At 47.2% G+C, this 26,545-nt stretch overlaps 2 protein-coding genes across 4 annotated transcripts; one reads left to right on the top strand and one right to left on the bottom strand.

Moving 5' to 3' along the window:
- Positions 1-4,121: 4,121 nt before the first annotated feature.
- pex13 (peroxisomal biogenesis factor 13) lies at positions 4,122-8,858 on the bottom strand. Its single transcript, XM_035404447.1, has 4 exons — positions 8,674-8,858; positions 6,909-7,621; positions 6,528-6,650; positions 4,122-6,113 (listed from the first exon to the last, which is right to left on the bottom strand). The coding sequence occupies exons 1-4, from the start codon at positions 8,745-8,747 to the stop codon at positions 5,752-5,754; spliced, it is 1,272 nt and encodes a 423-aa protein (XP_035260338.1). The 5' UTR covers positions 8,748-8,858; the 3' UTR covers positions 4,122-5,751.
- Positions 8,859-9,061: 203 nt separating this feature from the next.
- On the top strand, positions 9,062-26,485 carry pus10 (pseudouridine synthase 10). 3 transcript variants are annotated; one of them, XM_035404446.1, is made up of 18 exons: positions 9,062-9,147; positions 10,664-10,793; positions 11,047-11,310; positions 11,532-11,618; positions 13,510-13,544; positions 15,259-15,370; positions 15,992-16,053; positions 17,161-17,206; positions 19,669-19,733; positions 20,059-20,144; positions 21,642-21,767; positions 22,519-22,575; positions 22,949-23,025; positions 23,328-23,383; positions 23,963-24,080; positions 24,967-25,109; positions 25,767-25,866; positions 26,004-26,485. In XM_035404446.1, exons 2-18 carry the CDS (start codon positions 10,668-10,670, stop codon positions 26,040-26,042), a joined length of 1,599 nt encoding a protein of 532 aa, XP_035260337.1. In that variant the 5' UTR covers positions 9,062-9,147; positions 10,664-10,667; the 3' UTR covers positions 26,043-26,485. The 3 variants fall into 3 exon arrangements, with proteins under 3 accessions (XP_035260337.1, XP_035260336.1, XP_035260335.1); XM_035404445.1 differs by having other exon boundaries at positions 9,066-9,204; XM_035404444.1 differs by lacking the exon at positions 9,062-9,147 and adding an exon at positions 9,318-9,459.
- Positions 26,486-26,545: the final 60 nt, after the last annotated feature.

Here is a 26,545-nt window from a genome sequence, read left to right as displayed (position 1 = left end):
AATATGTAATCCTGTTGTATTCTGGTGAGACGTCCGCATCTGTGGCGCGTACTCGGATTACTGCCGAGTTCACAGCCAGACTCTGATTAGAGAGACACAAAACGGACATGTCCAATCAGATTCAGTCCAATTCGAGTACGGTTTCTCGCGGGCGCTCTAACGTTAGTGCATGCTCAGACTGTAGGGGCCGCCAACAGCACGAGGGAAGAAAAGCGGGAGTTGAAGCTATAATGGAGGACGTCTGTGCGATTTTAATTCTCAAGCCCCGGGTGCCAAGCTGTCAGATATCATCCGATGTCAGAGAGAAAAATAACAATTGGCACAATTGAAAAATAGAATTCCCAGTCGTACTGATCAATGAACTCTGCTTCTGATGCATGCGCACTCTCTCCTTCTATATATACGCTAACTGTTAGCACAGAGGAAAGGTTAAAACTTTATTTTGGATTCAGATAACCAAGATAACGTTAAATTAACCCCGTTCCAATGGCAACAGGTAAGACTGCACATGGTTCTTCCGCCGTTTGGTGTGTCTGATTGGATTCTTACAGCATTCTACATTTAGGCTACAAGTTATACTTCGACATTAACATGTTTACCTCAGATACTGTTGAGCTGTATGCCCGGGCATCGAAAATAGGGGTATTGTCATTCAAGTCGTTGAGCATGAGAACTCGTTTGTTTTCAACCTGAAGGTAGATTTTTTAAAGATAATTACAAAATAAACACATCTAAATGGTAATACATCTAAATATCGTAATGACAGGTATTTAAATTGACATACTTACATTATTTGAGCATCGGAGAGAATAATACAGTTTACGCTGGCTCTAGATAGAAAACAAAGACACGTGAATGTTTTACACTGTGCAAATGACATATAGGCCTACCATATGTAAAGCCATTGGATTTATAATTTTTAGGGTTGTGTACCGTCAGAACCAATTTGTTTCCATATTTCCCATTCACCGAGTTGAGAAAAAAATTGCCTAAACTTGAACTTCAAAAAAAAAAAAAAAAAATCTTCATAGAGAACTTTTCAGTGACTCGTGATCTGTTCTGGTGATCTGACATGGATTTTGCTTTTTTGTTTGAAAATTTGATTGGAGTTTCAATTAAATAAGCTTTTTTTAATCACAGAGGGCCAATGTAAGATGTGTGTGTGTGTGTCTTTTCGTTCAGTAAACTGATCACAAACCTGTGCACCTTACTGATTACGGCAGTCTGTGTTAGGCGATCAGATATTGCAGTGATTTTCCTGTCAGCTTCAGACAAGGGCAAGCCCAGATTTGCTTCCAGGCAGCATGCCACGCTTACCGCAATGAATACATCTGCATCTAACGCTGATTTAGAGTACACGGTAGCCGTCGAGTTTCCTGGGAAAAACATCAGCTCCAAGAACTGTATATGTGAAGAGAACAGATAGTCGACTAGTTGCACGTTGAGCCCCGCCGGGACTCCGGTAAATTCTTCTACAGCTCCTGTGCCCGGAATATCAGAAAACAGTTAGGCCTGCTTCCTCGTCACTTCAACATTTCAACCGTTTAAATTTACGATCGTTAGCATTCACCATTCACGTCCATTCACACGCAATTTTTACGCGGTTTATATCATGATATCACATTATGTGCTATTCTAATGTAGTTTTAGTGATAGGGGAAAAACACAAGGCCACACAGTCAGTGGTATAGTGTGCCTGATACTAATATTTTAAGGAACGACAGTTTGATAGATTATTAGTCTACAGTTGTTATGACAGTGAGAGCCAATGGTGAGACTGATCTTCACTGGACTCGGAAGGGAATGAATGAGGTTTAATAGTATAACAATAACGCTTGAAATTGAGTGATGACATTACCATTGTATCCTTCATCCACAGGTCCCAATTCTTTATTGCTCCCCACGTCACAGTTTAGGACTGATGTGTCTAGAATAGAGGAGACATGTTATTGTCATTAAAAATGACTATCAAAAAGTAATACAATTCATTGCTTTGTTGTGTAACAAATTGCTTCTCCCAGGCAGTAATACATAATGTTATTACTTCTCAGAGCCAGCCCTAAGATTTTGGTGGCCCTAAACAAATCTGTGGGCTGTGCCCCTCGTGGTCGTGTGCCCCCCCCCCCCCCCTTCCAGCGGTTGTGGTCCTAAACAACTGAATAGAGCGTTTATGCCATGGGCGTACTTCTGGAGCAAAGCCCAAAACTGATGATGTGAGTGTTCTGGGTCCAAAGTGTGTCGGTGGTTTCATTTACTCAGGTCTAGCATGCTCGGAAAGATTGGGCTACATAAAAAATTGATACAGAGCTAATGGTTATTGGGGTAAATTAATCCTAAGTTTGGCTAAAAGAAAATAACTTTGAAGTGAAATAGCCTACTTAATAAAGCTAATAAACCTAGCTTAAATTCTGGAGTACATTTACAGGTTTCTGTAGAATTGCAAAAATACCATCAGATATGCCAAACCTTAGGTGGGTAAGTACAACCAAGACATAGATTTTGCAACCTCTACACATTTCAGTTGGTTATTCAAACTAATTTTAAACTATGTTATGTGTTCATGAATCTACCATAATTTTTATTTTTGCTAACTGAAAATCATAAATAGCAAAACACGAGTCTACTCACCAATGGGGTTGCCTCCTGTGTTCTTGAAACAATAACAGCATAAGATGATTAAAAACAATATGGAATCAATAGTCCCCATCCTGACTGGACCGAGTGGTGATAGAAAATTGAAGCCTGAATCTCAGTCAAGTCCTACAGCCTAATGGCTGATCATCAACCTCCCAATTGAGTTTAAGGTGGAAATACAGGTAAAAGCCACACCTCTGTCATTGTTATAAACATGTTCAAAGTTCAGGGTTATATTTGGGAGGGTTCCAGGTTTTAATCAGCACAGATATGGGGCCCAGGTCTGGAAGGACACAAGTCTTTTTGGATTTTGTGTGTGTCTCAGGACTTTGTACTTAATTTAAGCTACTGATTGGCTAGAAAGTCAAGTGGCTCGCTTCCAGGGCCTACACTGGCTAACCATAGAAAATAAACTACAAAAATTTGCGGACGCCGTAGCCCACCAGGATTTGAGTTAGTGTTCTTAGGGCCCTTTCACACCTACTTCGTTTGGACTTTTCAGTTTGATCTGAAACAAATTTACAGGTGTGAAACCTCCCCCGAACCAACCAGCCGACAATTGTTCCGACGACAAGAGGTGGTGTCGGTCCGGATCAAACTGAACCATGGTTCGGTTCGTTTCTAGTGTGAAAACATTTTTTTGGGTGGTTCGGACTTTCGGACCATTTACAGGAAGTTCCAGTGGTTTCCGTCAGAGCAGGAAACAACCGAGAGAAGAAGTAGAGTAGAAGACAAGGGAAAAAATGAGCCGTGGTAGCATATGGGGAGAGGAGGAGACAAAGTTTTTAATTGAAATATGGTCCGACGACAATATAAAAAGTCTACAAGACTTTTAACACGCACAAAAATGCCGAAACTTTCCAGGTATTTTTGGAGAGGATGAGACAGAGAGGGTATGAGAGGACAGGAGAGCAATGCCACCTGAAGATAAAGAAACTTCGGCAGCAGCATACAAAGAGAGAAGCGGTGCATCGAGAAATAAGGACAAAGGTCCTTTTTATTACGACCTGATATGACGACCTGCCTGCATTCTAGGCACTCGCCCAACAAGCTCACCCATTAAGGTGGTGGAGTCTTCCCCAGCATCAACTTCAAGTGCGTCTACCGATGTGCCCAGTGCCACAGAAAACACTTCCGAAATTGGTGAGTAGCCTAACGTTTGCTCACTACTCCAACGTAGCCACGTTTTTTTTTTTTTTTTTGCCTGTGCCAGGGCTCGCAGGATTGCTTGTGCCTTATACTTAAGACAGGCTGCCCCACAACGAAGAATGCTTGCGAACACGCAAAGGGGTGGTTTAGATGTGGGATCCATGAAGCCGCGAGGGTGGATGCAGGGAAGGAGAGGCCACTAGAGGGCGCTGGAGAGCACACAACACTCAGCAGACAGCACTGGAACCAGGATTCAGCACCACAATTACCTGCAATAGGTGTACTTAGGCCAACACACTCCTAAACCCCAACTGTTAGAAAGGACTTACACAGAGAGGTCAACTTTTAGAACATTTTTATTGCCAAAATAATTGAGTACCATTTTTCTATTTTACATTACTAATCATGGTTTGAATTAATCTTCCGAAAATCAAACCACTTTGGATAGACAAATGTGACACTTAAGGTCCGTGACAGTTTTGATACATTACTGAATTTTACACTTCAGTTTAACCAATTCCCAGTTTTAAAAGACCTCACAGCAAAAAAAGTGACAAAGAATTAAAAAAATATATTAAGTCAAAGCAATTAAATCAGCATTTCTTTTCATGTAGATGGTGTGACTTTAACTTGCCTTTGTCACTTCACCGAGCTCATCTCCCGACAGGTCCAAAACCTTTCAGAACATACACACTTGTTCACATTGAGAAGCTGAAATTAATGCAGCGTTGAGGTACAACCGTCTCAACATGAAGCCATTTTAAATAAAGTACCTCACAGCTCGTATCACATTAAGTTCAGGAAGGAGGACCTGACGACACACCTGCCGTTACAAATGTGACATCCTAAGAATTCAATAAAAATCGTTCCCATTGGTTGGAAGGATAACAAACCTTACAACGCTGTTGTAATGAAAGCCTTTAAAGGCACCTTTATTGGCTGTGGAAGAAAATGAAACTCAGGGAACGTGCTTGGTTGGCCGTATCAAAACTGCTATGAAGCAAGCTTTTAAAGGTCGATTTTGCGCTTTTGATTTGTCAAACAACTCTCCCTGACCTTCTCTTTCAAACACTTATTTAAGCTTCCATCAAACTGGTCATTTTAAATTCAAATGATCTAGTAATTGTAAACTACTGCTATTTTTTTTCCCCAGAAAACAGTCATGTAGTGCCCCATAAAGCAGAATTATGGCTTTGAGTGAACGTGACTTAAGTTTACAAGATAAATGTCTCATCGGTTCACACATATAACACCGTCTTTATTTCTTCTTGAATCTAACATACACAATATTTGTCCACAGTAGCACTTACTCCCTGTGCACTCGTCATTCCGATTCTCTGCCTTGGCTTTTTAAGGACGGTGTGACATTTCACCACTTTCCAAAGACATGTCAGGAAAAATGCATTCTCAAGGACTGCGGAAGTTTCTCTTCTTCATTACGTTCCGAGTCATGAAACCTTTCGCACAACCGACGTATTCAGACACTTTAACATAGTTGTTTTTTTTTTTTTTTTGTTAAGAGACACAAATTAAACAAGAACTAAAGACCGTTGTCAAATAAATGTACATTCTACCCACATGAGGTGTCAGTGCAGTAAGTCAGTCTGCCGCAGTGCTCAGACCGTTTGCATTCCCCACCACACAGCCAATGGCGGCATCGTCTGCAAGCGGTGAGAGCCTGCTTGCGTTAATCAAAGGGTAAGCAGAGCAACTGTCAATCTAGCTGAAACCCAACCAACATTATCTGGTTTGTGTAGACCCGTGTCAACTTTTTGCATGTCTTCACAGATGGTTAGAGTATGACCAGTTTCCCCACTGCTTGCAACTGGACTACTGTACCCCCGCCCCCCCCCCCCTCCCCTCCCCTCCCCAACACAGACTGGAAAAGGAAACATTCTTCTGAGCAGGCGTGGGAAGGGCCACTGAACGAGAGTCTCTCTCCCCTGCGAATGGAGCAGCGATGAAGTCTCACAGGTCGATCTTCTCGGCCAGACCGGAGGATGAGGAAGAGGCGGCGACAGCCTGGACACCGGGGAACAGTAGGCCATGGCTCTCCTCCGGCACCTCCCTGAACACGGAGTCCAGCACCTCCTCCTGTTCCGCAAGGCCGAGCTGGGCGGCTGCGGGGCCCGTGGGCGGAGCCAGCCCGTGCGAAGGGGGCGGTCCCTGTTGCCGCGGCGACGGCTGCGGTTCCTGCACGGCGACCTCCAGCTCCGCCTGCCGCCTCCCCCGCCTCTTCCCCAGGACCTTCACGTAGTTGGCGGGGACGAGGCCCGTGGCCTGCCCATCCAGGCTGGCCAGCAGCCAACCCCGCACCCGCGGCTGTTGCTCTGTGACAAACAACATGGAGGCTGAGAGCGGGAACTCCAGGGGCCTCTGCACCACTCAAGGGCACTCCAGGACACTTCCTACATTTTTCAGCCCCTAAGTGTGAATCAGGGTCTAAAACATCTCTAAAACATTTCAGATGTTGTAAAAAGTTATGGAATTTTCCCACATTCAAGCACACTCAAGACATTTTTGAAGACCTGTGGGACTCTCACGTGTTTTTTTACAAGAAAAAAAAAGCCAAGGTCAGGGAAAAAAAGAGGCGATTGTAAACAATGTAAGCAGTTCTGAAAAGTCTGTACAGACTATCAACACCAAATGAACTTGCAGCTTGAAGGTTAAACCCAGATCAGATCAAATAGCTTCAGCTGAAGCTGAACAGAACCCCTCGTTCCCCCGTCGGCCTTATCTCTTACCCTTGGGTGCCAGGTTGAGCATGTCTCCCGCTCGCACCGAGATCTCCTCGTCGGCGGCCGCGGTGAAGTCAAACTCAGCCCTGGCGACCACGTGGTCATCGTCCCCATTGGCCCAGTTGGTGGCTGTACCAGAATTTAGCGTTTAAAGAAACAGAGAATTAGGTTACCATGGATTCCTTGTAGACTCGCCCGTAAAAAGAATCTAGAGCATTTCGAGGTCCAAGTGATCGATGGAAAGTGTCTCCATCAGGCACAGAAAAGCCCATGCATCATTACCCACTGCGAGTATAACCGTTTTGAGTGTTCGTTAAGGAGTTTGACATATTTCCAATGTAAACTAGTACAGAGATGGCACACTAAGGAACAGTGAAATGCCCTTACTGATTTCCTCCACCCCCTCAGCAGAGCTCAGCAGCTTCCAGATGAGGTACGGCCCGCCGAGGATGACGGCGAAGAACAGGAAGATGGGCCAGGACTTGACCGAATTCGCCGCCGGGTCGGACGCCCCTGGCCCCCCCGCCCCGGCCTCCACCACCGCCGTCCCGGCGCTGTCCGCCCACAGGTCCTCCGCCTCCGACGTGCGGCGCAGTCCCAGCATCCTTTGCAGCCGGCGGTAGAGGTAGCGCAGCGAGCGCACCAGGGCGAAGGCGGAGAAGACCTTGGTGAAGTGCACCCGGAGGCGCGAGAAGTGGTTGGCCACGTCCAGCACGGCGCGGAAGCTGTTGTACACGGCGGAGAAGGTGGCGTCCATCATCATGCTGACGGAGGAGAAGGCGTGCACGATGCTCTCGATCGACTGGAAGGCGCCGCGGCTGCTCTCCTCCGCCTGCTGCACGAAGCGGCTCGGGGCCGTGTCCTCCGCCCGGAAGTGGTTGTAGCCCAGCCCGCCGCCGCCGATTCCGTAGCCGTACGGGCTGTAGCCGCCGTAGGGCGAGCCGCCGTAGGGGCTGTACGTCGAGGAAAGGGAGCCGTACGCGGGCCGGTACGCGGACATGCCCGACGGCTGGACGGGCCGCGGCGGGATTGGCGGTGCCACGCGAGTCATAACCGGAGGACCCGGCCTCGACAGTCTGGAAGGTCCCAACTCCGTCGACCTGTTGATGAGAGAAATACGGCAATCAAACAAGCCAAGAACCTGGCGTACTTAGAATAATCTTTGAAACTAAGTGTGAGCACTTTTTTTTTAACCAAAAGACAATAAGTCTGTAACTGAAACTGTAACTGAAGAATGCGTGCTGTGGGTTTCTAACCACTGCACAAGTGATGCAATTTGCACGCTGAACTAAAACCCAAGATCCCCAGTACAACCAAGAATGACGGATGTAGGATGAATTTCTCAGTCCAACCCTACCGAAATGTAATATTTTATAACTATATTTTATAACAAGACTTTAAGCACATAATCATTTGTCCTGTATTAAATCCACAACACCTCTGCATGGGTACTACTGAATAGCCACAGAGACTCTCGGACATGGTAGTTTAACATTGCCCTTGTGCGCAAAATCGAAAATCTTGTAGATTGTGTTACAAAATGGCAATTTAACGGCAGTGATTTGATATAATCGACGTCTGCTAGCTATGTTAGCGAACTTTGCAGTCAAATGACAACTGCTGTAGTTTGTTAGCTATTGAGCCACCGGTGACTCTTGAACGACTACTAATATAAACAAAGCGTCATGTTACCGTGTTTGTCCAAGTTTTGTGTCTATTCGAAGCAATGTTACCACGGCCATGACAGCGAAATTGTCGTTAATGAATGTTAAAGCAACGTTAATACATTAATGACAACAATCTGCAAAAAGTCACAATCTGCAATAGTTATGCATTTGTAATTTGTACTTGCTTAGAAGCCATCTCGGCTACCTAGCTAACCTAAGTTAAATATACAGTAACTCTAGCTGGTAGGCTGCCTGACGTTAGCATATTGTCATACGTCGTTTACTAAATATCAATCTTTCGTAGCTAACCAACATACAAATATGACAGACAGTGGAAACATTTCTTGCTGGTGTCGCCAATTTTGTTGGTTATCCAACGTCTTGGTAGCATCAACTAGCCATCTACCTAGCATACACGGTATCGTTAGCTTTTCATACCAGGCCCTATATCTACCTGGCAGCTAGTAACATTGAATTTTACGCACTGATAGTTGGCTGGTCCTGGAATTGCGCCTGGTATCCGTCTTTCCCAAGGTTTTGGAGGAGGCTGCGACGCCATCCTTTAAAATATCACACCAAAAAGTGCACTGTTTACACAGCTAAACACGGCTAACTACCTAACCCTAGAACGCGAACTTCGGACAGCTGAGAACAGGAAATAACCCACAATAAAAAAAAAAACTTCCGGTAGCCACCATAGCGGGAAATTTCATGATAAAAGTTACCAATTTTACTTTCTTATAATTGTTTTGTAGTATTGAACCAAAAATGGCATCTGCACATATTATCATATATAAGCATACAATTATAACATAGTTTGGTAATTGATTATATTGTGGCTTATTGTGGACCCACAGAACTGAACGTATGTACAAGTTCTAATTAAGTTCTACGAGTTTCACTAAATCTCTGAAGCTGGAACTAGACTATGTCAGTCGATTTTCAAACGTCGAACGCAGGTCAGAAAATATTAAAGGCTCGATCGTGACATATTACTTTGTTCGTGAGGTAACGAGGTAAAACATTGCGCATACTGTTTCGTTTGTCTTTAAGTACATGCTTATATATGCAACGTTAATATTATCTGTTATAAAGCTACTGATTATCCAGGATAGATTTGTTTTCCCTCGACGCAAACAACGTCAGACGCATTGCGTTCATTCTCTGACAGCCGCGACATAGCTGGCTAGGAGATGTTAGCTATGTATAAATTGTCTTCTACCTTAAGGTAACGTTAGCATCAGTGTTTGGCTAACCAAGTAGATAGCACGGTGAGTCTGCAGAAGTTCTGGCTGTGTGGCTTCGCGGATTGGTCTCAAGAAAATTAATTATATGTAATGTTAGTTTGGTCCTAGCTAATAGTATGGCCAAGTTAGCTTGCAACTTACAGTTAGCAACTAATGTTAGCTACGCTAGTTACCCAAGTTAACTGGTGTAACTTGCTAGTTTCTTCACACCGCATACAAATAATTTGCTGTTTGCATATCTGTCTGGATTTTGAACAGGGATTTTTTATTTGGCTCTGCCTGGCAAATAGGCTGGCTGGCTAGTTACCCAGTAGCCTACTGAAAACATGCATGTAGCCTACTAGAACAATGTGTTTACTGGCTCGTTTGTTTCTTCAGCTAGCTCTAGTCAATAATAATACTATTATACTAATAGTATAATTATAGCCAATACTATTAATGGCACTGTTTATGTACTTTGGTTAATGTGATTAGATGCGTAGTTGTCCAGCCAAGTACATTCACCAGTACACGCACGAGCCACGAGGTTCTCGGAGGCACTGATGGGAAGTGAAGTCCAGGGTTTGGTTACACTTACCGCTTGTGTTCTTAAAAACGTCAAGTACACATACACTAATGCATATGTAGTATAGTCCGTATGTCCTGGAGTGTATTACTTCACTAAGAAGCATTATAAGAGAAGGACTTTCAAAAAGGGTTTGTGGAGGAGCTCGCAAAAATGTGATTTTAACTTTGCACTACTGTGCAGTCGCATCAGGTGTGTGTACGAAGGAACTATTCCAAGACACGTTTTCCTTCCAAAATGCGCACAGCTGCACGCAGCACTGTTTTACCCTCTTGAACTCACCATGTTATGTGAGACAGTTACATTGTAATGCCTCACCTTGCCATGGTATGGCAGGGAATGAAACTAGACCAGAGGGGTCCTCCATTTTATCTGTAAGGCCCGGTGTGGGTAAAAGCTTTTGTTCCAACCAAGCACTAACCCACCTGATTCTACTAATCATCCGAGTCTTTGCTAAAGACCTTCGTAGAATCGGGTGGGTTACTAACGTCACTTGCTTGAAACAAAATACCCACAAACCCACTGCACCCACACCTGTCCTTTCTGGAGGAGCCCTGAATTAGACCTTTCACACCTGCATCTTTACTGCATCTGAAAATTCCATCAGTTTAATCCGAAGAACCTTCTAATGCGTATGTTAAAATGACGCTGTTCTTTGCGTAGAACCATGCTGCCGCTGAAGACGAAGGACCGGCCCATAGTGCGCGCGCTGTTGGCCGCAGGCTGCTGCGCGCGCTGTGTACTGCGGTTTTGCTGCATCGGGCTGCAGTCGGCGTATCGTCAGACCTACGAGGTAAAAGCCTGGATGCTCAACGCTTACTCAAAACACCATACATGTACCACGTGAACCACAGCGATTTTCTATTGATCAGATGCGCAGATACAGTTCACATTCATTCACGTCATTATTTCTGTGCGCTACCCGCCTTTCAGAAATTGCATGCACTCATGCACATTGTTCTGGAAAAGTTAATCTGCCAAATGCCTGATTGTAACATATGTGTTCTGAAATGCTTAAACGTGTGTTTTTTTTTGGTATTCTTTAGGACCTGGCAAGTGAACTTCACGCCTTTGTAAGTGATGAGGAGGGTGATAAACCCAGCGACGGGGCAAAACAGGAGCGCCCAGAGGACCCGCCATGCAAAAAAGCACGACTTGAAACGGAGCAGGGCGATGCAGAGGACGGGGACGGAGCAGGGGGCACCCAACCCCAGCCAGAGACGGATGTGGACACGGCTGTGTCCAGTACAGTGTGCGTGGTGTGTCTGGGTGTGCTGCAGCACTACTGTGACAAAACCTTCGCCAAAAAGGTATGATCGAAGACCACAGTAGCCAGGAAACACATAATGGCGGGGGGGGGGGGGGGGGGGGGGGCTCTTTATCTTTATCTTTATCTTTATCTTTAACGTCTGGCTGTTCTTGTTGGATAGGCTGACAGACTGCCCCCAAGGTGTACCATAATTGGTTCATGATGTTTTTTTTTTGACCGTCCAATCAAAAGCGGCGATATTCCAGTGTTACTGTGTTGCAGGTATCGGAGGTGGTGACTGCGGAAGATTATCAGTTTGACAGTTTGGTTCTGTCCGTCTCACTTCCCGCCCAGCTGTCCGTCAGAGAGGTGAGTGTCTGTTTTTTGTAGTTTTTTCAGGTCGTAGTTTTTTCTAGATGAGGAACCTATTGTTTTACCTCAGTATTTTAATTTTATCAGTTAATTCATTATTATTATTTATTTATTTTTTTACCTCTCTTTGTGTTATCCTTTGCAATACTGCCCAATGTGAACATGGGACTTTTATTCTTCATGGCATTCATTGCTATTTCTATCATAATGCGGCTTAAGAGAGTAAATATTCACTTAAAACATGCAAAGGGTAATTAAGAAAAATTTAAAGCTTGTAAAAATTCTGGGATTAAAATTATGGTAAGAAAAAAACCTGTGTACATTGGGGTCACCCAGGACCAAGTTTCCGAACCATATTTTAATTTTATGTAGTTTCAATCTTGACCTCTAGGTGGTAGGAGTGTACTGTTTTCATTGTTTCCGTTTAATGGAAACACTAGTTTCGCTCGTAATACCGTATATGCAAATGTGTTTCTCAGCTGAACGTGCTAAAATGATTTTATTTCAGTGTACTAAGACTAAGCTGTACATATTATAATTATCTGGATGAGAGATTTCCATGGAAGAAATGTATAGACATTAATCCTTATGGGTGCAGTGCTTTGACCTCTTCTGCATATTTCCTTAACATTTGCTAATGTGATTGACAGCACTAGTTTGATATTCCACATCAACAGCTAGCAACTGCTCTTGAAAACCCAACGTATATTAGTTGTATTAAATGTGATTTATAACAACTTGGCACAGATACTGTATGTTGTGCTGCCACATGTCTTCATAAAAAGACCATTCTTTCCCTTTCTACATTTCCCCAGCATTCAATAAACACAGCAAAGGGCAATTCCTTCATAAATGCGTGATTTGATGTACAATGATAACTGGACTGTATTGCATACACTCTGTAATTGACTGTACTGTAATTCAGTTCCAAATTACATTCTGAAAGTGATCATCTTACTTGATTGTGTGTTATTAAATCATGACAGTTGTTAATTAATTTGATGTTATACTCTTATGAAATCTTTGTTTTTCCAGTTTGCTGTAACAGCAATGTTTTACAAAGGCTTACACAGGCCTACACTGTAGGTTCATGGAGATTACAGTTTACCAACATCACGTTTGAGTTTTTTACGACGATGATTTTGTTTCTGTTGCGTTACGCATTTGTCTACGACTGCACAGTTAGCGAAATTTGGCGGCTCTGTGAAAAAGAGCGGTTGACTTCAGCTGCAGTTCCTGTTTGCGTCCGTTGATAAACTGAAAGTCGGAGCCGTCAGCGGTTGGAGCGGGGGTGGGGCGGGGGAGGGGCTAACGACGCACAGCTTCCCGCCCCCGTCCAGTGCAACCCCCCCCCCCCCCCCCCCCACCGCCGCTGCGGCGCGGCGTGACGACAGGCTTTCAGAACTTGCGCCATGATGTCACTGAGCGAGTGGGCCCGCCGACCGCGGCCGCGGCTTCTTCAAAGCGTCGGCCCACCCGCCACCCTCTCTCTCTACCCACAATCCCCCTGCAGGTATGGGCGCCGTTCGCAAGCTTGCGCCACAGCCGAAGCGATGGTAAAGGCCATGGGCTTGAATCCTCCCCGAAACCCTGTGACGTTTTCCTTTTTTTTTAACCACTGCTGTAATCGTTCAGCAGGACGCTGTGCCTTTGTGAAACCCCGAGCGGTGGTGGTGGGGGGGGGGGGGGGGGGGGGGGGGGGGACGACGCGTTTGGCGCATTCGGCCGAGCGTGTGAATGTGGAATCCCCCCCCGCGCCTGGCCAGTCGCCAGCTGGGAAACACGGCTTGCCCGGCTAACGCGTCGCGGGCAGCTTCGCTAAACGTGCTAACCCGCGTCTTCTTTGTCTGTCTTTCCCTCTCTGAATCGGGGGATGGTGTGTCGGCAGCACTCCACCTGGCTGCTCGTCAAGAAGCAAGTGAGGTAGGCCCCCTCGCCCGCCCGGCCTGTTCACCTGCTGCGCCCATCCCATCCCTCTTCCTGTCGTCACGTCACATGGAATCACTGTCTCTTTAAGGCTAGAACCCTGTCCATTGGTTTGGCTTTGGCGTATTTGTCAGAGGGACCCAACCTCCCCATCATCTTATAGCTGACAAATTTCAAAACAAGCCCTTAAAACTTTAAGACTACCTCTTGCATGTTGGTCATGGTGTCTGCATTACTGCTGTTATCATTTGCTACAGGAAGTTAGAAGCACTGCGGCAGGGCAACGGTTAGCACGTAGCGGTGGAGCGGCATGAATCAGGCCTTTGTGCGCACGGTTGCTAGCCGGCTATGCAAACGCAGCGCCGTGTGTTGGACTGAGCGCGTGCGCACGTGAGGGGCGGGGCGTCGATGTGCGGGATGTCGTAACGGGGGTTTCCCTGGACGACAGAGCCCCGGAGAGGCAGTGTGTGTGTGTGTGTGTGTGAGTGTGTGTGCATGTGTGTGTGTGCGTGTGTGCGTGTGTGTGCGTGTGCGAGTGTGTACGAGTGTGTGTGTGTGCGAGTGTGTGCGTGTGCGAGTGTGTGCGTGTGCGAGTGTGTGAGTGTGTGTGAGTGTGTGTGTGTATTAGTGTGTGTGAGAGTGTGAGAGTGTGTGTGTGAGTGAGAGTGTGTGTGAGTGAGAGTGTGTATTAGTGTGTGTGAGAGTGAGAGTGTGAGAGTGTGAGTGCGTGCGCGTGCGTGTGAGAGTGTGTGAGTGTGTGTGTGTGTGTGAGAGTGTGAGAGTGTGTGTGTGAGTGAGAGTGTGTGTGTGAGTGAGAGTGTGTGTGAGTGAGAGTGTGTATTAGTGAGTGTGAGAGTGTGAGAGTGTGAGAGTGTGAGTGCGTGCGCGTGCGTGTGAGCGTGTGAGTGTGTGAGTGTGAGTGTGTGTGTGTGTGTGAGAGTGTGTGAGTGTGAGTGTGTGTGTGTGAGTGTGAGTGTGTGTGTGTGTGAGTGTGTGTGTGTGAGAGTGTGAGTGTGTGAGAGTGTGTGAGAGTGTGTGTGAGAGTGTGTGTGAGAGTGTGTGTGAGTGTGAGAGTGTGTGTGTGAGTGTGTGTGAGAGTGTGAGAGTGTGAGAGTGTGAGAGTGTGAGAGTGTGAGAGTGTGAGAGTGTGAGAGTGTGTGTGAGTGTGAGAGCTTGGCTCGGTTTCAAGAAAGCCGCTGTGACGTGGGCCCTCAGCATTGCGCAATACCTCGCTGTTTCTGTTACTGTTCTTCTCAGGCTTGTTATTCCACCTTTTTAGGTTTAACAAATAAAGCCACTTTTCCTGAAAGCAATATCAGTAGTAGTAGTATTAGTAATAATAGTAGTAATGAATAATAATAATCGTGAACCGCAAGATTGTCTGACTTTCACAAATTTGAAGCCAAAGGTGGTGATATGTTAATGTGTAATAAACATTGTAGAAATTCATTATTCGCCCCCTGATTTTTTTGTTGAGGAGCACAGTTAGATTAGCGTTAGTCTGCCACACGGTATTTATCCCTCGTTCCCTTAACTGTCTGACAAATAACCGGCAGGTTTTTATTTCTTTTTAAAAAAATTTTAAATTTTTTTTTTTTTTTTTTTTGCAAGCGTAGGTTAGCTTCAGTCACAGGTGCATGCTGGGACGCCGTGGCGTGGTTCTCAGGGTGTGCCTGACTTGCGCATCCCCGTGCTGTCTTGTGTTGCACAGGGAGAAGGGGGTGTGCCTGGGCAAGGATGATGTCATCCAGGTGAAGGAAGCCTTCAAGTGGATCATGAATGACCTGGTCTCTCGGGAGCTGGGCGTACCTGTGCTGGCCAAGGCAAGAGGGTCATTTCCCATCAACAGGCTTCCTGTGGGGGGGCGGGGCCTTTTCAGAGTAGAGTCGCACGGCTATGGAGGGATTAGCGTTCTAGGGCAGGGCCTTTAAGAATGCGCCCGCCTACGCACAAGGAATCTACAGTATGCTCACACACTCTCTGAACACACACACACACACACTCTCACACACACACACACCACCCAGAGGAGCCAACCGGAGCTCGTTAGGTCTGCTGTGACGGCAGTGTCACGTGTAGCCACACCCCTGGCTCTTTTTTTTTTTTAAACCTGTTTGAAACCAGTCCAGGGCTCCGCCTTTATACACACACATGCATGTGCTCACACAGACATGCACTGGCATGCATGCACCCACCCACGCACCCACCCACGCACACACCCACACCCACACACACACACACACACACACTCACACTGACACACGCACACACACACTCACACACACACACACTCACACTGACACACGCACACACACACACACACACAGGCTTAATGCCAGCTGTTCGTCGCTTGTCCAGCTTGCCTCCAGCGCAGAGCAGCAGGATGTGATGAAGAGTCGGTGGTCCTCACACTTCCTCCTGTTCCCTCTCTCTCTCCCCCACAGAGTCTCTTTGAGGTGAGCGTGGGGTTCACGCACCCAGAAACGGATGGAGACTGCCACTTCCTGTAGGTCCACCAATCAGCATCCTCCTCTTGCACATCTCTCTCTTGTTGAATTCCTTGGGTCTGGGGTCTTCTGGAAGACTGAACCTACCTGTAGGTTTGGTTATGGCAATTCCGGGCTGGAGCTGTCTTGAGTAGTCTTGGTCACGTCCTCACAAGACTGGTACTTACTTCAGTATCAATCTAGGTTTTTGTACCCAAATCTTTGTATTGGCTATGTGCCTCGTGACTGAAAAAGAGTTTTAAACAAGGAAACTGAATATATTACTACAAATGTGGCTGGAACAGAATTCACCTAATTGCCCACCTTTATGTGCTGGTAATTGAATACAAATTGGGGCATGTGGATTTGTGCATGGGTAAAAAAAAAACAAGTCATGCTTTTAAATTTTAAAGTATACATAAGTCAGCTTTTGTGAAAGAAACAAGCTGTTTTCACACAATGAAAAGAATGCTATTCTCTTTTAACCGTAATGATGATGCCATTCATTATGTGACCTACTTAGTGTATTTTGTCTAATATGCATGAGTGTAAATTGAAAGGAATGTGGAGCTCGCTCACTGTTGGTCTCTGACGGTTAATTTTAGGAGGGAAATGTTGTTGTGTTGACGTGTGCCGTCAGTCTGGCGTCATAGCTATTGTGTGAGTCTGTGGCGTCATAGCTATTGTGTGAGCAGCCTGTATTGACGAACGTTTGCATGAAGGTCTTACAGTAAACAGTGGCATTAAAAGTCTAACGGGAGGAAATTACCTGCTGATCCTGTAGCGGTGCTCGCATGGAGAATCCCCTCACGGCACCTTGCATTACAAATACAGCACTGTGCCAAAACCCGACTTCCTGTGTGAGCAGAAAAAAAGGCTCATGGGAAATGTTGTTTTATCCCTGAGAGTAATATGGCTGGACATTGCCCTATCTGGACTGTTTAGTTTTCAGGCTATACGGCTTCACAGAATGCAGTGTCATTCATGATTGTTTATCTTTGTTATGGGAAGGCGTGACAGTTGGAGACTCTTTACCGATTTGCAGAGCTGTGTCATAGGAGTTTAAGCTATGTACTGTAGTAAAGTTACTGTGGGTGCAGGCTGACATTTTGTTTTTCTCCCCTCAGGGCTACCACATGTTCTGACTGCTTTAAACCAGCCAAAAACAAACTGGTAAGGCTAGAGCCTTTTTTTAATCTGCTTTTTTGTTTTGGAGGGTTGCAGAATGCCCATGGTCTTGTCCTCTTTAAACACTTCTAGATAAGTCATTTTGTTTGGTAAATGGTAAATGGACTGCATTTATATAGCGCTTTTATCCAAAGCGCTTTTACAATTGATGCCTCTCATTCGCCAGAGCAGTTAGGGGTTAGGTGTCTTGCTCAAGGACACTTCGACATGCCCAGGGCGGGGTTTCTTATTATAAATTTGTTTATTGATTTCATTAACAAGTCAGATTTCTTAAAGCCACTTGGAGCTTGCTGAAACTTGTTTTGAGTTCACAAATGCAGGTTTGAGAGGCAAGGCCATGTAATGTTGGGCCTGTAGTAGTTGGGGTCTCCTTTAGCACCACTTTCGAGCAGGGGAAGCACCTGAACTGGTATCATAAAAGGCTTAAGAGCTGAGTCAAAGGGTGGCCAATTAAATAAACACCATCACCAATCATTTCAAATTATTTTACCGTTATATTTTCAGTGTGAAAGTGACGTTATGTTTTGAGTGTGAAAGTGACGTTATGTTTTGAGTGTGAAAGTGACATTATATTTTCAATGTGAAAGTGACGTTATGTCTTCAGTAAGAAAGCGACGTTATATTTTCAATGTGAAAGTGACGTTATATTATCAGTGTGAAAGGGTGACTGCTGTGTGGGCTGCTGCTGGGGGGGGGGGTCGTTGGGCAGGGTTTGATCTCAGAGCCTTAATGTGTTTCAGCCTGTGGTCTCACTCTTGCACCAGCGTGTAGGTAACTTCTTTTTTTTGCGCATAGGAGGGTGGGGGGGGGGGGGGGGGGGGGGCTTGGTGGTGGCACGGACGGGTCTGGAAATCACACCGGAGGACCAGTTGCATCATGTCTAACTTTGAAGTCGTCATGTCTAACGTTGAGGCCATAGGTGCGACACAGTGCCCTTTGTATGGGCTTGTCCGTGTGGACCGGTGTGAAATCATATTTTCAGTCATATTTTGACGGTGATTTTGCCAGATGATTTATCATATTTTTAAAAAGGTTATTATCATTTTATGTTTACTGTATATGTGCGTGTAGCTTAAATAATTGGAATTTTGAGCTGATTAGATTTATTCAGATTCTGGTGCCGTTCTGCTGACGATAGCTGTGGCTTTTTTTAATACAAGAGCACTGCGCAGTGCCGGTTTAGCTTATCTGAACGGTGCTTATAAGAAACGTAAGGAAGGTGTGTGAAAAGAAATAAACCACATTTTTTTTCATTTGACTGTTTATGATAACTGCATGTTAGATATTCATGTTGCGTACTTAGTGCAATCTCATTTTCTTTTGAAGGCTTTTTTTTTTTTTTTTTACTGGTGAACTGTACACCAAAGGGGAAAAAATAACCTGCTTGAAGAGAGTACCAGTCACTCCTGCGTTCACGCTAACTCCACAGACGTGCTTTGCGGTTTGCGTCGCATAAACAGGATGCCAAATTCTTGTAAAGCGATTCTCCGCTGGGCAGATTGATACAATTGCCAGGCCTGTGTACATCCTGTGTTCGCTGCTGGTGAGAGTTCTGGTGAAGTCTCTCTCGGCGACACGCTTCTGATGCAGCGTAGCGCTGCAGTGGGAACGGTGTGCGTTCCTGCCCGTTAGCCTAGCACGTTAGCCTAGCACGTTAGCCTGGCCGTGCTACGGTGAGATAGCCCTGTGGGAGAAGCAGAGGCTCGTTACCAATATGGCTCTCTGGAGTGCCTGCCCTTCTTCAACTCATTATGTGAGGGTAGTAGACAGAAATAAACAAAAAATGAGGGTGAACTCCTGAGGGTAGTCCACATTACCTTTGAATGAACTTCTGGGCTGCCCCTCCCACTGTTAACCATGTTTGGGCATATCCGTTATCCAGTTGTTTGCGTTCAGCGATCACATACTGTAAGAGAGCCCGAATTTGCACGCCGGGCTTGAAACAGAAATGTTGATTTGTCCAAAATCTGCAGCTGTGCGTCCTGCCCGTGATCAATTTTTTTGTTCGGGCCGGGTGTTCATCGGCTTGTTGATTATCATTAACAGTGCCGTGGTGCTCCAGCGTTGGTAATTTTTCCGTTAGCATTGCTTTTCTGCGAGCTCAAGAAAGAATAAGGCAAAGGCCGAGTTTAATCGTAAGCGAGGAAGGACATACTGGGCGGCTGGGAAGTGCTTTGCTTTCCCGCGAAGGGGGCGTCTTCGGCCCCCCGCTGTTTGCCGTCCCCTTTCCGAGTTTCGGCAGAGTTTCCTCCGAACCCCCGAGGCCGTCGCTTGGCCCGCGGCGTCGAGCGCTAGCGCGTTAGCGCGTCAGCGCTTGACGTACCACATCCTCTGGATCGTCTGCTGCGCGGCGTGTTTCTAAGAACGTGATGCTGCTCTCGCTCATGAGCTGTTTTCTCCCCCCCCCTCCCCGGCGACGTCTGCCCGAACTGTAACTGTCTCCGCAGTCTGTCTTCACTAGAATGGCTGTGGTGAAGGCCCTGGAGAAGATATCAGAGGAGAACTTCCGCAGGTAACAACCGGACGCGAGAGTAAACAGGAAGGCTTAACTTGGAAGTGGTGGGGGGGGGAGCACAGGGTGCTTTTCACGTAACAAAGTTTTGAATTGGGGAAGAAAATGAGATTCTTGATAAGTTTTCAAAGGCCCAAACGCATTCTGGCGACCAGGGTATTTACCGTCTCAGCCCACCCGACTTCACGATTTGATCCCCGTGGTTTGGGTGGGGAAGGATGGCTCCTTTTTAGCTGGTATGTTTGAATTTGCTCACACGGCATTGGAAGACCATTGTCCCTTGACCCCTTCCCAATTCTCTCTCCCCATTTCCGGTGTTCCTCAGGCGGTTCCCCTGTCCCCCCAGCCGTCCCTCTACGGGGTGCGCGGCCCAGGACGTTCAGTGCCTCCACGTGTCTGTGTTTGTGGCTGGTGAGTTGTCCTTTAACGCGACGGGCCGTTGAAATGGGGACTGTTTGGTCGCGACTGCTTTTGCTCCTCTGTCTCTCCTTTTTTACGCGTGCACCTCCCGTCCAGCCAGAGAGTTTGACCTCTGGCCTGTTTCTTTTGGAGTTTCGCTATCCAACCCCCGCGTTCGCACGGCATTAAATTATATTACATCACATTTATTTGGCAGACGCTTTTATCCAAAGCGACGTACAAAAAGTGCATTTCATGGTCATAGACAACTGCTAAACACAGGTTCAGTAAGGTACAATACTTATTTTGTACAGCTATTTCTAGCCAAGAACACAGTTTAGTTCACACAGTGAACACACAGCGAGCGACTCTGTCGATGGGCCGCTCAAGCCTGCTGTGTGGGCGGTGCGGCACCTTCCTGTCTTCTCAGTGATCTCATGCAAACCTTCTATGGTTATGTTACGCTGGTCATCCTTATTAGGTGGATGGATGGATAGATGTCATCATTCTTAAAGAAGCTTCAAAACTGTGTCAGTCTGTTTTTGCAAACAACATATGCAAATTGTAAAGGAGTTTTTTTGGAGTCAGTTGAACCTCCAAAAATGGAAATGAAACCTCAGCTTGGACAACTCTTCATGGGTTCAGTTGTGTTCTTCTGCATTTGAGCCTGTCTGCGTCACAAATCCAAAACAACACGTGCCAATCGTCCGTTAGCAAGTTTAAGGTTAGCGACATATCGGCCGAAGAGACAGAACTGTGTTGGGAATGGCGGGCTTTTGAAACTGAAGCATTTGTAGATCTAAATTGTAATTTTTTAGATTTTGAATCCTTTATCGAACGGAATCACGCTTACGTTTCTGCCGCCTTGCAATTGTTGGAAAAATTGTTGGTGTGTGTGACTAATTTCCATTTGATGCTCTGTGTTTTGCATCAGTCAAGCGAAGATGCTTGATAATGTGTAACTCTGTGGGCTACGTACAGCTTCATACCCCGTTTGTTACTGGTCAGTCAATAACCAACAACAGAGCTTCGTTTCTCTGAGGTATAGGGGATGTGGCTAAATAAAACACGACGTGACTTCCTGTCTGTGGTGAGGTTAATACGAGCGGAACTTGAGATTAATGGCCTGTCTGCATTTTGAACAACAGTAAACAGAAAGCTTGTGCCCACATCTGAAAAGTTCCACGAGAGGCCTGTCTACGAATTAGTCTGAAAGGAAAAAGGAGATGCCGTCGTATGATCTCATTTCACTGCAGTAGACGTTTGAGGAACGAGTTTAATGGGGCAATCAGCCAAGGTCTTCGCCAGGATTGCTTTATGACGCGAGAGCTTTACCCGCAGACGATGACGCGACGTTGTTCACAACCGTGTGAAATTGTTTGATTGTTTGATTTAACGAGGTGCGCGTTTCCTGGTCTGCCTTATGAATCAGAAACCGGTGGTGACTGCGAAGGTGTGAGCGCCGGTATCTTTTTCCCAGAACGCTCTCCTTCTCCTCCTCTTCCTCAGGAAGGTACAACAAGTTCTCGCGCACTCTGCCGCAGACGCCCTGGGTGATTGACGGGGAGCGGAGGATGGAGTCATCGGTGGAGGAGCTGATCACCGCCCCTCTTCTGTCTTCCTTCCGATCCGAGGGTCAGTCTCAGTTCTGCCCGCTCCAGCGCCCCGGCAGTTCAGGGGTTAAACACTCCAACCGTATTTTTGAGCCATATTTACGATTATATGCCTTCAGACGCAGAGGATTTGAATTCAGGAATTTATTTTCAGGAGTTTTTTTTTCTCCCCCCCCCCTGAATTCTTATAGCTCATTCAAATAAAGTTTCAACCTGAAGTCTTTCTTCACAATTCGTTTGATATCGGGACGGACTTGAACTTGGACGAAGTCCACGTAGAAATGGTTTTGTTAAGATCGGTGTGTGGAAGAACCTGACTGGCCTGCACCGAGCCCCTGACCTCAACCCCATCCAACACCATTGTGATCAGTTGGAAAGCCAACTGTGAGCCAGGCCTAATCGCCCAATCAGTGCCCGACCTCACTAATGCTCATCTAGCTGAATGGAAGCAAATCCCGGCAGCAATGCTCCAACATCTAGTATAGGTTGTTATAGCAGCAAAGGGTGGACCAACTCCATATTAATGGCCGTAATTTTGGATGGGATGTTGGATGTCAGGGGTCCATATACTCTTAGCCATGTAGTTATAAGAGTCTACTATTTGAAAATACTTCAGAATGAACTCTAAAATGTCATGCGCACAAATTCCTGCAGTAATCCGAGTCTGGTTGTTGAGGACATAAGCGCGTGTTGGGTTACACCTGTGCTTCAGGTGTTTGGAGGCCCCGCGCAGGTGTGCGTTTGTCAGGCCTGACCTCTGTGCTCTCACACAGGCTTCAACTTCTGCTCTTCTGGGAGAGAGGACGTGGACGTCCGCACCCTGGGGAACGGTAAGAACCTCGCCGGTCCGGCTCGGCCTGTTGGGTACGTGGCCCTTGGCCGCCAAACCCTAAACCGCGTCTGCCCCCGCCCATCCGTCTGTCACCCGCGCCGCGCCACCGCTCACTTCCTGTCCCGAGCTTTCTGGGAAGGACGCTCTTTTCTCAACCTCACCTTTTGAAGGATCCTGCTGGTTAATGATTCAGTGGTTTGGTGGATGACGGTTTTGATAAATACGGTGACTCAGCCGCATCGCGGCGCGAGCAGGTTTTCGGCCGCGGCGGGGCGTATCCACGCGCGTTCGGGCAGGCCGGGCCCTTGCTCTCGGCTCATTCGCGCGGAGCGACGCGGCGTCTGAACGCTGCTCTCCTCTCCTCTCCTCAGGTCGCCCCTTCGCCGTGGAGCTGCTGAACCCCCACAGAGCCCAGTTCAGCCGGGCCGAGATGCACCAGCTCCAGGAGGTACCGTACCCAGAACCCCCATTCACCTCCTCACGCCTCCCCTCCACCTCCTCCACCTCCTCCCCTCCACCTCCTCACCCCACCCTCTACCTCCTCATACCTCCCCTCCACCTCCTCACCCCACCCTCTACCTCCTCATACCTCCCCTCCACCTCCTCACCCCACCCTTTCACCTCTTCACACCTCGCCTCCACCTCCTCACCCCACCCTTTCACCTCCTCATGCCACCCTTTCACCTCTTCACACCTCCCCTCCCCCCCCCCTCCGAATCTGACGGTCTCCTGTCTCTCCTCTCCTCCCAGGCCATCAACAGTTCCTCAGAGCTGATCAGAGTGAGGGACCTGCAGATAGTCACCAGGTCGGTGAGAGGGCCCCCGGCCTCCGATTCCACTGCGTTTTGAGAGCTTTGAGAATTACGGGCCTAAAAATTCAGGCTGGTCCTATTCAGTTTGAATTCAATTAAAAAAAACAAAAAAACAACTTAATTTATCCCCTGGGGGCGATAGCACAGTAAAAGTATAAAATACAAAAACCATAGAACAGAGCTCTTATCATGGCAGGATAGGGAAAAGGTAGAGATCGAGTTTAATAATCGGACAGCTTCGCCATAGATCTCTGGGCGGGAAGGCCTGACGTGATTGGATCTCTGGGTGGGACGGGCTGACAGGAATGGTCCTCTGGGTGGGACGGGCTTATGTGATTGGATCTCTGGGTGGGGACGGGCTGATGTGATTGGATCTCTGGGTGGGACGGGCTGACAGGATTGGTCCTCTGGGTGGGACGGGCCGACGTGATTGGATCTCTGGGTGGGACAGGCTGACAGGAATGGTCCTCTGGGTGGGACGGGCTTATGTGATTGGTTCTTTGGGTGGGACGGGCTGATGTGATTGGATCTCTGGGTGGGACACGCTGACACAAACACGCCTGTCCCCTGCAGGGATGCCGTGGCACACATGAAGGAGGGGGAGGAGGACAAGACCAAATCCTACGGAGCCCTCATCTGGACCCAGAGGCCTATTGAGAAAGACGACATTGAGTTCATCAACAACATCAAGGTACAACGTAGGCCAGGGTATGGCCAGTTGTTCCATTTTTCCAAAATCTACTCGCAATCTCAGTTTTTTTTCTCCATCATTTTCTCTAACGTCATGATGCTCAGCAATTTTTTTTTCTCTTTCTAGCATCTTGTCCTCAAAACAGGATAGTTGATTAAATTAGCTAGTCGTTGATTAGCTAGAGTTGTTGCTTAGTGACTTCGGTTTCCACGGTTTCCGTAAACGTGGATTAATTTCCGGTCACCATAGCAGTCCTGATGCTTTATAAAGTCCCAGTTGAGAGATTGCAGCATTGCCAGAGCTGGGGGCTGCATTAGGGTTTTAAGCAGAAGATGTAGGTAATGCTAGCAGTGCGCATGGCTCTCTGCGGACTAGCCCCAGTGTGCGTGTCTGTGCAGCTGTGAATGCCTGTCCTCTCCTCTCCTCTCCCCTCTCCTCCTCTCTCCTCCTCTCCTCTCTCCTCCTCCCCTCTCCTCTCCCCTCCCCTCTCTCCTCCCCTCCCCTCCTCTCCTCTCCCCTCCCCTCCTCTCCTCTCTCCTCCTCTCCCCTCCTCTTCTCTCTCCTCTCCCCTCTCCTCCCCTCCTCCCCTCCCCTCCTCTCCTCTCCTCTCTCCTCTCCTGCTCTCCTCTCTCCTCCCCTCCTCTCTCCTCCTCTCTCCTCCTCTCCTCTCTCCTCCTCCCCTCTCCTCTCCCCCCTCTCTCCTCCCCTGCTCTCCTCTCCTCTCCCCCCTCTCTCCTCCCCTCCCCTCCTCTCCTCTCCCCTCTCTCTCCTCCCCTCCTCTCCTCTCCTCTCCTCTCCCCTCTCTGCCCCTCCTCTCCTCTCCCCCCTCTCTCCTCCCCTCCTCTCCTCTCCTCTCCCCCCCCCCTCCTCTCTCCGCGCGCTGCAGGAGCTGAGGATCGCCCAGAAGACCCCGCTCAGGGTGCTGCACCGGCGGCCGCTGGCGGTGCGACAGCGCCTCATCCACACCATGGCTGCCAGCTTCCTGGACGCGCATCACTTCCACCTGAACCTGCGCACGCAAGCTGGGACGTATCCTCTGCGGCCAGGAAGTGCTCACTCCCTGAGCAGTGTGCACTATAGAGCAGTGTGCACTACAGAACAGTGTGCATAGTGCTCACTCCCTGAGCAGTGTGCACTACAGAACAGTGCGCATAGTGCTCACACCCTGAGCAGTGTGCACTATAGGACAGTGCGCGTAGTGCACACTACAGACACTGCATAGTATAAGTAGTGTACTCTACAAACACTGAATAATTTGAGCAGTGTGCACTACAGAAGTACGCATAGTGTACACTACAGACACTGGACAGTATGAGTAGTCACTGGATAATTTGAGTAGTGTCCACCACAGACACTGGATAATTTTAGTAGTGTACACTACAGACACTGCATATTTTGAGTAGTGTACAGTATACAGACACTGGACAGTCTGAGAAGCGTGTACTACAGATACTGGTCTGTCTGTGTTGTGTGCACTAGACTCTGGATAGTTTGAGTAGTGTGTACTACAGACATTGGTCGTTTTGAGCTGTAAACACTGAATGGATCTAGGATATTGTAATGATAAGCATGATAAGCAGAAATTAAATACAATTGGGCATTCCAAATAGGTAAGGAATTCAGGGCAAAATGAATTTAATCAAAAGCTCCTTAACCCCTGCCCCCCCCCCCCCCCCCCCCCCCCAGCTACATCAAGGAGTTTGTTCATGGGGACTTTGGGCGAACGAAACCCAACCTGTGTGAGCTGATGAATGCTGACACGGACATCCTGGAGCTGGATGTGGAGGTGAACAGGGCCGCGTGATGTCATTGAATGCAAAAAAGAAGTGTTATACGGGACCATTGTTCACCCGTCTGTGATATTTCATGCCATTGTCTGTAATGTAAAGCTGGAGTTTGACCTCTGATTTTTCTGCTCCCTAGTCGGTGGACGTGGATTGGCCTCCGGCTGTTGAAGACTGAAGACCATAGATAGATAGATGACTGTCACCATAGATGACTACCGTAGATGACTACCATAGATATCCCACTCCTGCCTTAGTTCAGTCCTCCCTGCAGGAGGTCTCTGGTCAGTTACAGGAATTTCTGGTGCTACAGAACAGAACATCCATTACCATGGTATTGCACATAGTCATGCTCCTTAGCTAAACTGCCATGAGATCAGAATGTTTCTTCCTTAACGGTACAGAGCTTTCAGTGTTGATGATATGGAGCTGAGCATCTGGTGGTCATATAGAATCTGTGGCCGTATCTCAGACCGATGTGTCTGTTTCACAAAATGGCCGTCGCAGGTGTGCACGACCCTCCTGCATTTGCAGTTATTTACCTGAGTAGATATCATCTGTAAAATACATGCAGAAACTTTTGTTTATTTATGTTTGATTAAATAACATCAAAACCCAACACACCTGACTGGCCAGTTGTATTTTCTCCAGGAAGTGAGTATTTTTTTTTTTTTTTTTTTT

This window comes from Anguilla anguilla, chromosome 2 (genome assembly GCF_013347855.1).
Source record: "Anguilla anguilla isolate fAngAng1 chromosome 2, fAngAng1.pri, whole genome shotgun sequence".
Taxonomy (NCBI): domain Eukaryota; kingdom Metazoa; phylum Chordata; class Actinopteri; order Anguilliformes; family Anguillidae; genus Anguilla; species Anguilla anguilla.
This window is presented reverse-complemented; position numbering and strand designations above follow the sequence as displayed.

Excerpts from the sequence above, each read along its gene's own strand:
- pus10 (XM_035404446.1), top strand. The coding sequence starts at position 10,668 with ATGCTGCCGCTGAAGACGAAGGACCGGCCCATAGTGCGCGCGCTGTTG. Across the intron at positions 19,734-20,058 it reads TCAGAGGAGAACTTCCGCAG|GCGGTTCCCCTGTCCCCCCA; the intron begins GTAACAACCGGA and ends GGTGTTCCTCAG. Across the intron at positions 22,576-22,948 it reads CGTCCGCACCCTGGGGAACG|GTCGCCCCTTCGCCGTGGAG; the intron begins GTAAGAACCTCG and ends TCCTCTCCTCAG.
- pex13 (XM_035404447.1), bottom strand. The coding sequence starts at position 8,747 with ATGGCGTCGCAGCCTCCTCCAAAACCTTGGGAAAGACGGATACCAGGC. Across the intron at positions 7,622-8,673 it reads CCAGGACCAGCCAACTATCA|GTCGACGGAGTTGGGACCTT; the intron begins GTGCGTAAAATT and ends TCTCATCAACAG. Across the intron at positions 6,651-6,908 it reads TGAGGGGGTGGAGGAAATCA|CCACCAACTGGGCCAATGGG; the intron begins GTAAGGGCATTT and ends ATTCTGGTACAG.